Consider the following 11,996-nt stretch of genomic DNA (forward strand, 5'->3'; position numbering starts at 1 on the left):
AACGAAACAAAGAAACTGAATAAAAGTGGGCGGAGCGTATTCAAATAAGTTTTTTTTAGTAAGCAGTTTTAATAAAAATCGAACTATTACTTCGTCTAGTATATATTTGTTTTTGGGTTTTCATTGAAACAGTAATACACTTTACATTTGTTTTTGTTTTTACTGTTTCAAGAGCCATTCAAATTTTTCAGCATAAGTTTCCTTCTTAATCTTTTAATATTTTTCAAATTTGTGTCAAACAGAAATTTATGATATATAGTATGAATATCTAGTTAGAGACAAAATGAGAAATAGTTCATTTTTCTGTTTCAAATATTATCTTTGTCTACCTCAGAATGGAAAAAATGTTAGCCCTACTTTTTTGAAAACTGTCCATCAGTTCCTCTCAAACTGTATAACTTCTCAAAAAAAAAATCTACTGTTTCAGGGGTGTGGGTTATATAGACTTTCAAAGTATACTTCAATTAATGTCCTTTTCTCCCACATCAGTTTTTTCTCTAATAATGAAAGAAGCATAAATGGGAGGAGCTTGTTTGAAAAGTTTTCTCTAATCTCAACTTTATATTTCAAAATTATGACTGACTTTTTCGAATAAAGTCAAGTATTGCTAATGATAAAATCTTCATAACCTGTTTCGGTTGTCCATCAACACAACAACTCAGTTGAAACTGTGGAAGTTTCAGTGAAACAGTAAATTTCCATAGAAATCTCATGAAATTTACTGTTTCAATATTTTTCGGTTAGAAATAGCATAAATACACCGTTTGATTTTGAATTAGGACCACGAAACTGTTTTGATATAAAAGAAACATCATAAAAGTGGATTGAGCGCAACCATAAAAGTTTTGAAAAAAAGAATGTGAAACGAACTTAATATTGCCTTCTTACAATTTTTAGTCTCAGTTTCTGACTGAAACAGTAGTGCACATTTTGGATATTTCAAAGAAAAAATAAAGTATATCAAGCAAATAACACTCGTTACGAAAATATTTATTGTTGAAACAGTAGAATTTTTACTGTTTCAACGTATATCGTTTAGCTACAGAAATCATTGCCCATTAAACATTTTTTGCTAACAACAATCTAGATAGTTGCCAGAACAAACAACAATCTATGTTTTTATTTTAATGCATTGACGGAAGCAATAATACACTTTTTGTTTTGTTTATAATTTTACTGTTTCAAGGCGTGTTCTAATTTTTCATCGGAATTGTGCTCCTCACTATTAATGATTTAATTTCTACATTATTTTCTTTTTTCACATTCTCTTTGGATGCTGTTTTCTTAAATGAGCAAGTTTCACCAGAAACCAGAAATATTAGCGATTTTAATGAAACAGTATAATATTGGAAAACGTTAAAATTTCTCACTGTTTCAAAAATCTCAGATTAGAAATGTTCATAACCTGCTTGGTCGCTTGAGCCATTCCTTCCTTTCTCATTTGTGTCCAGCTCCATAATTCCCATTGACCCCTCATACCTCTATTTCTCTCCCTTCTCTCTCTCTCTCTCTCTCTCTCAATTACCTTCTGTTTCAAACCCAAAAATCACAATTTTCTTCTCTGTTTGTTTTTCGGTTTACTCACTCCTAATTGTCCTTCTCTTTCTTTTCTTCCCCAACTTTTTCTCACCGTTTCATCTGAAGAATGAAATTTGAACTGTCACATATCAAGTTGATTTTTACAATTAGGCTTTTGGATATTTTCTGCAAAAATATGCTGTTTCAAAAGATAGTATTGTATTTTGAAGTTTAATAACAAATTGATATTCGAAAGTTTCATACTTCGTCTTGAACCAGTTTTATACATTTCTTATTCAATTATTAGCTCTGCAGAGATCTTTCAAGTGCGCTCCACCGAAATGCTCTTGAAAAATGACAATTTTTCTCTGAATCTCTCAATTTCACGCACAATTTACTTCGGTTTCGGTAGAGCGCGGTTGTAAGAAGCGTGGCGTGCCAATAATTTTGATTCGAACTTCTTTTTTTTTCCGTTTCAAATTTAATTTATGAGAAAACTTTCAACCGTAACCATGATTCGCCTTCTGATTGTTCATTGTCTCACCTTTTTTCTCAAATCAACCTCTCATAGTAACTCGATTTGTACGGCGGACATTTCCGACTAAAAATGTTTTTTTTAAGGTTTTTGTAAACAATAACTGTTTCTAAAACTTTTCTTGTTATTGCAATTTCTTATCTTCCAATTCTTCCTAGAAAAAAAAAACTTCTGCTCCATTTATCTCGATTCATTCAACTTCGTTTTTTTCTGTTTCCAACCATTTTAATATGAAAAACTACGAGATATCATTTTGTTGCTGGAATCAAATGTTCTTGGAATAATGCTTTCGTAGTTTTTCATAAGCTGCTTCATTTTTGTTTTCCATCCAGGATTTTTGGATTTTTTTCATGTCATTTCCAGAATTGCTGTTCTTTTTCTTTTCTCTCCCGTTCTTCATCTCTTATTACGTATGAACCCATAAATCCCTTTACTCTGAAATTGCAGATCGAACGACTCATCGAAAAACAAATACGCGATGGATGAAGGAGGAGGAGGTGGTGTCCTTCTTCAGAGAATCACAACGACCGCTTCTGAAATTATAATGAGAAATGAGATGATGACTACTTCTACAACGACTACATCGAATCCAGCAGTCGAGGAAGCTTATCATATCTATTATTTGACACCCACTATGAAAGTGAGTTTTGATTTTTCAATGCTGTCAGATTTGATATGAAACGAATTATATAAAACACTTGATGTTCTCAGATGCTGTGCATTCTATTCTACAGTATTCTCTGCGTGTGTTGTGTCTATGGAAACGTGCTTGTAATACTTGTCATTGTCTACTTTAAACGATTACGAACGGCTACGAATATTCTGATTCTCAATTTGGCAGTTGGTGAGTGACTAGCGAACAGATTGAACTGACAACTTCAGAAAATTTATTTATATTGAAGCAGTAAAAATTTTATGTTGATTTTTATGAGTTCTGTAAATATTTATTTTTTTCAAAATAGTCGCCCGGAAAATGAGGCCCGAAAGTTCAGCACTGGAAAAAATTCATTTTTTTAGGAGTAAAACTATTTAAGACTGATTATTTGTAGGTTTCAAAGGTTTTTGAGGAATACAGTTGTGAGAAAATATGGAAAAATTTGAAAATTATTGTAGTGATTAAGTTCAAAAATTTCAATGCGGGATGGGCGACCCGGAACTTCGCAAGTCTGATTTATACTGTTCCGGTCTCCAATTATGATTTGATTTTTTCAAACATTGACCTGAATCCAGTTCATTTTTTACAGACTTCTATCAAAAAATCTTAGTGTCTCAGCGAACCTCCCATAATTTACTTATTTTTCTCATTCACAATATCCAAATAACTTTATTTCAATTCCTAAAAATATGTAATCTCGCACCAACAGTACAGTTGTTTTCTCTTATCAAATTCCAATTTCACATGAAACAGTGATTTTTTTGAAAATAGTATCAGAATAAATTTTACCGTTCACAGTCTATTTTCAGTATTATAAATTTGCCTTCGAAATATTTCAATGCCCATCACCAAGGAATCAATAAAAACAATCAGTGCTTCAATTTTAATTCTAAATTGAAACAGCAAGCTTCTTATAATTATTAACTGAATTATGAATTTTGAAAAGCTCATAAATCTGAACTTTAAAAAGGAAAAGTTCTTTAATCTATTTATTCTTGCCAGGAAACAACTTACTTTTTCTCTGAAATTGTATTATTCTACTGAAACAGTGAAATTTTCAAAGAATTCATTGCTCATTTTACACAAATTTCATAATCCGAAATTTCCATGACTAAAAATTAAGTTTTCTTTTCAATTTTTAATTTCTGGTTGAAACAGGAAACTTATTTAGAAACTGAGTTAAAAAATTTTCCACACTTCATACAGAGAAAATCAATGCGTCTAACCATTGTTTCAAGCTTCAATACCAACTGAAACCGTGAAAATTTTGCAATTCTTAATTCCAGCCGACCTTCTAATCTCCGTCTTCTGCATTCCATTCAGTTACTGGCAAGTGCTCATTTTCGACGACCAACGATGGCTCTTCGGTTCCATGATGTGCTCTCTTCTGGCTTTTCTGCAAGCAATGGCCGTATTTCTCTCCGCTTGGACTCTCGTGGTCATCAGTTTCGACCGTTGGATGGCCATCATGTTCGTCTTGACTCCATCGATTCGAATCACCACTCGAAGAGCTTTATATCTTGTAGCCGCCACATGGATCTTTAGTATTCTGATGGCACTTCCTCTTCTCTTCACCACGAGATCCTTCGAAATCCAGGAAGGAATCGAGAATTGTGGAGAGAATTGGACATATTTCGGTGATGCGGGAGAGCAAGTCCGGAAAGTCTATTCGTCGATGGTTGTGATTCTACAGTATATTGTACCACAAGCAGTTTTGATCATCACTTATACACATATCGGAATAAAGATGTGGAATAGTCGGGTGCCGGGAATGCAGAATGGAGCAACGAAGAAGATGATTGTGGATAGACATGAAAGTGTGAAAAAGGTGAGTGGTTTTAAAACGTCCGGTTTTGAAACGTTCCAGAGGCGGAGAATAATATTAAAAACTCGGATTATTAAAACTGGAACTTATTTGAAACTGAAGTGATATTTTTGAAACTGAAAAAAAAAAATTTATACGAAATATAAATTTTTTGGTTGAATCAATTTATTATCTAGATACCTAAAAGAAGTTTTAGTTAGAAAAAAACGCCATAAAACTGAATATTAACAAAAATGTCTAAGACGTCCACATGAAAAATTTTATTGAAACAGAAAATTTTAGAGATCTATTATTTTTTTATAAGCAGATAAAAAATTTTAAACATGCGTCGAATCAAATAGTTTGTTAATCTTAATAAATTAACTTAAAAATAAGAATTTTGAAACTGCAAAAAGATCTACAATCATAACGCATAACTAGAGACCGCAACATTTTTTTCAAACTCAATTTTTCATTAAAATTTCCATCCTGACCTTTTCTTCAGGTAAATGGAAGTACATGCCCAAATTTTTTTCTGAAAATATTCACACTCTCCAAAGTTACAGGACCTTTTAGTCAGCCATGGTTTCTACTGAATTTCTCTTGGGGAGGCATAACATCCACCAACTACTCATTTCTCTGTTAGAAAGTATTTGAAACAGGAAATTTTTGTACTTCTTTTACAAGAACTTAGTGTAAAAGAAGTTCAATAATGACCGCATTAGACTTTAAACCTTTTATTTTCCCAGACAGTAATTGTTTGGACTCCAAACGATTGTATTTACATCGGCTCATAGAACATCATCTTAATAGATATAATTAGTAACATTCAAAATTCAAAAATGTTTTGAAACAGCAATTTTGATCCTATGATGTGCAACGTTTTCCTTTGATTAAGTTTACCTTTCTCAGTTAGCTGGAACAGTAAATTTCACTGTTTGAGGATTATGTGAAAAGTGTAAATTTCGGAAAAGACGGTAATAATAACTGGAAATACTGAAAGTTCAAAAATTGTCGTATTCAATCTTCAGTTTATTATTCTTATCTCATTTCATGATTAGCTGAAACAGAAACTTCAAAATATCGGATATAACTAAACTCCTAACATCTTCCTCTCTGTTAATTTCTCTCTGAAACAGTTAAAAAGTCCGAAAATTTCAGCTCGTCCCAATGGTCATCCTCATCTCGGCTCTCTTCGCTCTATGCTGGCTTCCATTGCTCATTCTGATCAATGTGATTCCAGAATTTTATCCGAATATCAACAGTTGGGGATACATTCTGTACTTGTGGTTAGTCTTTGGGATAGTGGAAATAATTTATTAGTTTTTGCTGAAACAGTAAAACAATTTCTTTATTCCAGGTGGTTTGCCCACGGGCTCGCAATGCTGCACTCCATCGTCAATCCCGTCATTTATTTCATCCGTAACGCCCGTTTCCGTGAGGGATTCTGCTACTTCTCTTCCAAACTTCTCCCATGTATTGCATTCAAAGAATTCCGTCTGCTGACGGATAATAATACCAGTAGGAGGTCAGTTTTTCACTTTTTTCTTTGAAAAAAACTTTAAGTTTTCAAGTGGATATTTTTCCCTTATGTTTCTCATTTTCATCAGATATAATTGATCAATTTAACCCAATTATCTAACCATTTTTATTTATTCAGTTTCCGAAATCGTTCTCGTTTTTCTGGCGTCATAAATCCGGCGTCGAGTGATGATAAATCTGCTGTAAGGATGATATAATCTTACTAATTTTCTTTTGGTTTTTTTTGTTGGTTTTTTGCTTCTTTGGCTGAATTCTAGACACGCTTTTTTGAATTGCATTCTGCACCTCTAATCTGTTGATTTCTTGGCTGAGTTTTGTAGATATATGTACAGTATTCTAGGGTTACGGTAGAGTATGCAAATTTTCGTGCACCCGATTTTACGACACTATGCGTATGATTACTGTAGTGTGAGGAACGGTAGAGATTATGTTGGTTTGGCTGATTTGTCCTGGAAAACGTCCGTCCATTTCCCTAAAATAATGTCAAAAAATTACTGTTTCGAGTTTTCTTTCGTATTTTAAAGACGTCCCAAAAATTTGTTTTCTTCGAGTTTATCAGACATTAATTAAATTTATTTCTGTTTTTCTCTCAACGACTCTGAAAACCACTAAAAAAAAGCTCAAGGACTTTTTGAAACGAAGGTCACTGTTTCAAAACATTTAGATTGCTGAAGCAAATTCAATTTGAGCTAATTAGACAATAATTTCTAGGTCCCAAATCACCAAATACGGCTCCGGGACGGTTTGAAACTGAGGAATTCTCTATCACGCACATTTCGCAACCTGTTGGGTACCTCGGAACCCCAAAAAATGGTTTTTCGAACATTTTGTTACAATGTTTAATTTTGAAATGTCTAAGCACAAATTGAGCTATTGATCCTCATGATATCCATTTTTTAAGCAGAAAAACCATAAAATTTGGAGAAACTTTGAAACCGTGACGTTTCGAAACTTATTTACTTCGAATTAAAATTTGGACCAAGATTATCAAATTTACTGTTTCAAAGTGTTTCCGATTTCTGCCGGACTTTTTTGAATCTATTCTCAGTATGAAAGCATCAAGATAATTTTGAAACTTTTAAAATCGGACGTTATACAACTGAGACATTTCGAAACCGACCTATCATCAGTCTTGAAAAATTCTGTTGCAGGTCCAATTTTACAAAACTACTGTTTCAAAGTATTAGGTAGCTGAAACAGTTTCAGAAAATATTAGTTTTGAAAAGACCATATCAAGCTTCCTAACTCCCTCACATCCTTCAGTTTCACACGTAGACGCTTCAGTTCCAATTCCATGTTTTCTCCTTTTTTGCCTCTACTCCTATTCCACTGCTTTCTCCACTACATTCCATCCATATAAAATAAATATTATATTTTCAGGCACCGTTTACGAGATATTCACGAGGTGGAGGCCTTGACCGGCAAACATTCCGTTCGGCACGTTTCTTCGAAGCACGACCGCTTGTCGTCATCCGAAATAACTCTGCCAATTCTCTCGCGTAGCTTCTCGAGAGTCCTTCGAAAGATTGATTTACCATGTACTTGAATTAAAGAGGAGAGTGAGAGAGAGGGTGCAGACAACGAGAGTGTCTAACTTCTCTGCGTCTCTCCTTAATTTGATGGTTTGTATCTCATGACTCAAAATAGCTACAAACATAAAAAATATACAATTGAACGCAAAATGTCACGTAGATCATTTTTATAGTTGACAACTTTTTTGTATCTCTTCAGCCTTTTGTGATCACGCGCTTCGAAGTTAAGACGCAGACTGCTAGACACTCTCGTTTCTCTGCGTCTCTCTCTCTTTCTTCTAGAACCTTTCGTTTACTTGAAGTAATGAGAGACTAGAGAACACAGACAGCTAGAGTGTCTGCATCTCTGCACCCTCTCTCTCTCCTTGTCTACTTTTCCCCATAATTTCCCGTGATCTCGATTAATCGTAAGAAACAATATCTGTAGTTTTCTCTCTCTCATCCTTCATTTCGTGTTCTCTCATTTTTGTATAGGCAATAATTTGGTATTTGTGTCCAAAAGAAACTTCTCATACCGGTATGTTCTTATTCTAACTTTTGTCATGAAGAATGATGTATTTATCGTTATTTTGCGAGTTTTCTTATTTCATTCGTTTATTTGATTTAAATGAAATGAACAATATTTTCACAAATTTAGAAATAGTTTTTTGCTATGAAAATTATTCTTTCTCCTGAACCAGTGAAACAAATATTTAACGGATGCAACCATTGCGGAACACTTATTAGTTATAGCAAGATTTTATTATGGACATTTTGAAACAGTAAAACTTGCCCCACAGAGTGATGTGAGTTTCCTGACGGAAATGCACCTCTTTACCACTTTTCCCCTTATTAGTTGTTTTGTTGAATAATTCTTGCCCTAACCGTCAAAATGTTTCTTTCAAACTTTGGATAAAAACTTGATTGGGTGACCAAAGTAACAATAGCATCCAGAACACAATTTATACAGTACGCAGTCGAAACATTACGAAATTATGGACAAATGAGGTGAAAAATTTCTGAAACAGTGAAAAATATCACTTGGTTACTGATTGTTCAGAAGCCGCCGAACTTTCTCTTGCAAAAGTTTTTTTTTTTTACTGCTGAAACTAAAACCAACCCTACTAAAGTAGACAATATAATTAACATTATTGAAAAACTACTTTTAAAATGATGAAACAGTAACATTTTTCAATCGAACAGAAGATGTGACATTACCCTTTGATATAACTCTTATTATTAGATACAATTTTTGATTAGTTTATAATATTCAATAGATACAATAAATAATTTTCTCACTTCAAATATTGCAGTAAAGTTATACCTCATACTTGCATTTCCAGCCAAAATAAGAAAATATCAATTCAAAGTATTTCTCTAGTTTTACTGTTTCAATATTATTCAAATGTAAGGCAGTAAACAAAACTGCTCTGTTACTTATGTTTCAGTTTTGAAACAGCAAAAAAAGTACCTAAGATTGTAGAGAGAATTTAAACTCAGCCCTATTGAAATTCAAACTGTAGAATCAGTAAAATTTGGGAATAAGTATGTACTGTTTTGCCAAAATGGAACTAAAACAATTTTGGTTAAGTTGAATATGTTCGGGTTTTGAAACTGGAAAGTGAACATTTTCATAAACTTTGAAATTTGCATCAGAAGAGCCACATCAAATAGAAGCTCAGGACTCCACAATTTTTTAAAAATTTCTTTGTCCTTGTCATATCAGGAATCAGAATAAACCCACTACTTGTTTTTGGGAATTTGAACAAATCGATTTTTTAACAGAAACGACTGTTTCAATCACTTTGTAAAACGTAAATTTTGTTCAATAGCTTGATTTGTCTGTTCAAATTCCCTAAAATAAGTAGTGAGTTTATTCTGATTCCTGATATGACAAAGACAAAGAAATTTTTAAAAATTGTGGAGTCCTGAGCTACTATTTTATGAGACTCTTCTGATACAGTTATCCCCACTGCAGATAAAATATTTTTGCTTTTTATTTTTCGTTTTTTGGTATTAATCTACGGTCAAGAGATCGACTCCGGATGTTGGCAAAATCTTTTTTATTGATTTTTTTTTATCTAAACAAAAAAACGGACATCTCAAAAATAAGAAACATATCACGATGAAACCATTAACTCATGTTTTCTTTAAATCAGGCGTTTTTAGATGCCGGTTTTTTTGTTAAGATTTAAAAAATCAATAAAAAAGATGTTGCCAACATCCTGAGTCGATCCCTCGACCGTAGACTAATACCAAAAAACGAAAAATAAAAAGCAAAAATATTTTATCTGCAGTGGGAATCGAACCTTGGTCTACAGATTGATACCAAAAAGCTAAAAACAAAAAACAAAAAAGTTTTGCCGCCAGTGGGGATCGAACCCTGGTTGTCAGATTCGTACCAAAAGACCAAAAACGGAATGCAAAAAAGTTTTGCCAGGCCCGGTGTCGAACCCCGGACCCTCGGAACCATAATATTACCTCTTTTCTAGAGTGAAATTTATACGCGTTTTACCGGTTTCGAAATGTCCGGTTTCGAAATGTCTGGTTTCGAAATGTCCTGTTTCAAAATGTCCCGGACCCATAATTTTGAAGCTACATCGAATGCAGACCTTGGAAAATTTTTTCACTGTTTCAAAAAATTTAGTAATTTTTGAGATTTTGTGATTTTCAGTTATTCTATAGAGTGCGCGATATATCTTTTTTATCACTTTTCGTACCCGCGAACAACCAAAAAGTCACCTTTCAGCCGCGAAACATCTTTAGGACCACCTAAAAAATCGAATTTTAAGTTTAATTTAAGAATTTTTTTCCTGGTAAAACTGTTTCATGTGGTCGAAAAACATTCCTTTTGTTGTTTTTAAGTATTTTCTTTGTTATTCCGTGTTTTTCGAACCAGAAATCGAATATTTGACATTTTCGAATTTTCACCCATCCGAAATATTCACTGTTTCAGAACTTCAATGCTTGCATCTCAGTGCCCAGATCACGTACCATTCTGAAACTTTCTTGTAAAGTTAATGAAGACATTTATAATAGAAATCAACAATAAATTTGTAAAAACATTCATTTTCTGGTAACTTTCATCCAGGATTCTCGAACCCATTTCGACCAAATTCCACTATTTTCAAATCTGTGTCCAAGAAACAAATTCTTGGATCAGAATGAAAAAAACACTTTAAAAAATGCCAAAATACCGCTAATGTATATCAAAGTTTAGACACTTTCTCCATGTCTTGGACACTCTTGGACACGCACCATGTTCCCTTTATTTTTATGGTTCTCATTATCAAAAACAGAGGAAAACAGTGAAATGTACTGTAGTTCATGTACGATTGCGAGACTCGCGAGTCTCGCAATATTTTTTGCGATCATCACGCGAGCATTAGAAAATGCGATCACGTGCGAGAACAAGCATTAGCGAGGCGAGAAATATGCGAGCATTTTCGAGAATGAAAATGTTCTCGCATTTACGCAAGAATAAAACATAAAATTCGAGTAATGCGAGTGCGAGAAACAGCGAGAATTGCGAGAATCGTCTTGCAAATCGGAACACTAATAAAAATCATCATTCTTATATATAAAACGACGTATGTGGGGTCTGTCCGAATCTTCGTCACAATGTAGAAATAAAGGTGAACAAAAAAAATTAAACTGACTTCTACCGAGCAGCGACCATCTTTGTAACCGACTGAAAAATTTATGGTCATGAAACAGTAACCCGTATTCAGATACCAATATAAAAAATAGTGCAAATCTCACAGTCTTGTGTTTCTTATGTATGAAAGTTCAAAAATTCAAATCTGGGCCGGACCGACCCGGAGTTTTTCAAGTTTGAGTTTTACGGTAAACAGTTATTGTTTTGAATTCATCTAACATTGACCAGAATCCAGTACTTTCAATAGACTTTCATAAAAAATCTTTGTGCTACAACGAACCGCCTAAGTTTTCTTACTTTACTCATTTATTGTAAAGTCCGAATAATTTTTTTTGAATCAAAATGAACCTCCATAACTGTAACTTTTTTTTACTGTTTCTTACAAATTTCATACAATTTATTCAAATTCGAGCAGTTTAGGTTCACGGTCTCCTTTCATTTTATTACTGTTTCATGAAAAATTTTGAAAAACAAGCACTGTTTTAACTTTAATTCCAAACGTAACAGTTTTTTATATTTATTAACTACTCCATGCACTTTGAAAAGCCCATATATCCCAATTTTGTATACATAAGAGTTGACTACAAAATTGGATTTTTTCTATATTTATTTTTGCCAAGTAACAACTTGTTCTCAGAAATTTTATTATTCAAATTTCATAATCCGAAATTTCCATGAATAAAAATTAAGTTTTCTTTTCAATCTTTGATTTCTGGTTGAAACAGTATATTAATTTAGAAACCGAGTTTAAGAACTGCATACAGAGAAAATCA

General features: G+C 33.2%; 1 protein-coding gene across 1 annotated transcript; it reads left to right on the forward strand.

Annotated features, from left to right (window-relative positions):
- Nucleotides 1–2,531: 2,531 nt before the first annotated feature.
- Nucleotides 2,532–7,557, forward strand: GCK72_015268 (uncharacterized protein; the record flags this gene model as incomplete). The annotated part of the gene is made up of 7 exons (XM_053730745.1): nt 2,532–2,693; nt 2,765–2,897; nt 3,995–4,536; nt 5,674–5,801; nt 5,873–6,040; nt 6,173–6,236; nt 7,435–7,557. 7 exons carry the CDS (start codon nt 2,532–2,534, stop codon nt 7,555–7,557), a joined length of 1,320 nt encoding a protein of 439 aa, XP_053585517.1.
- Between the last annotated feature and the right edge of the window lie 4,439 nt (nt 7,558–11,996).

This window comes from Caenorhabditis remanei, chromosome IV, assembly GCF_010183535.1.
Source record: "Caenorhabditis remanei strain PX506 chromosome IV, whole genome shotgun sequence".
Taxonomy (NCBI): Eukaryota; Metazoa; Nematoda; class Chromadorea; order Rhabditida; family Rhabditidae; genus Caenorhabditis; species Caenorhabditis remanei.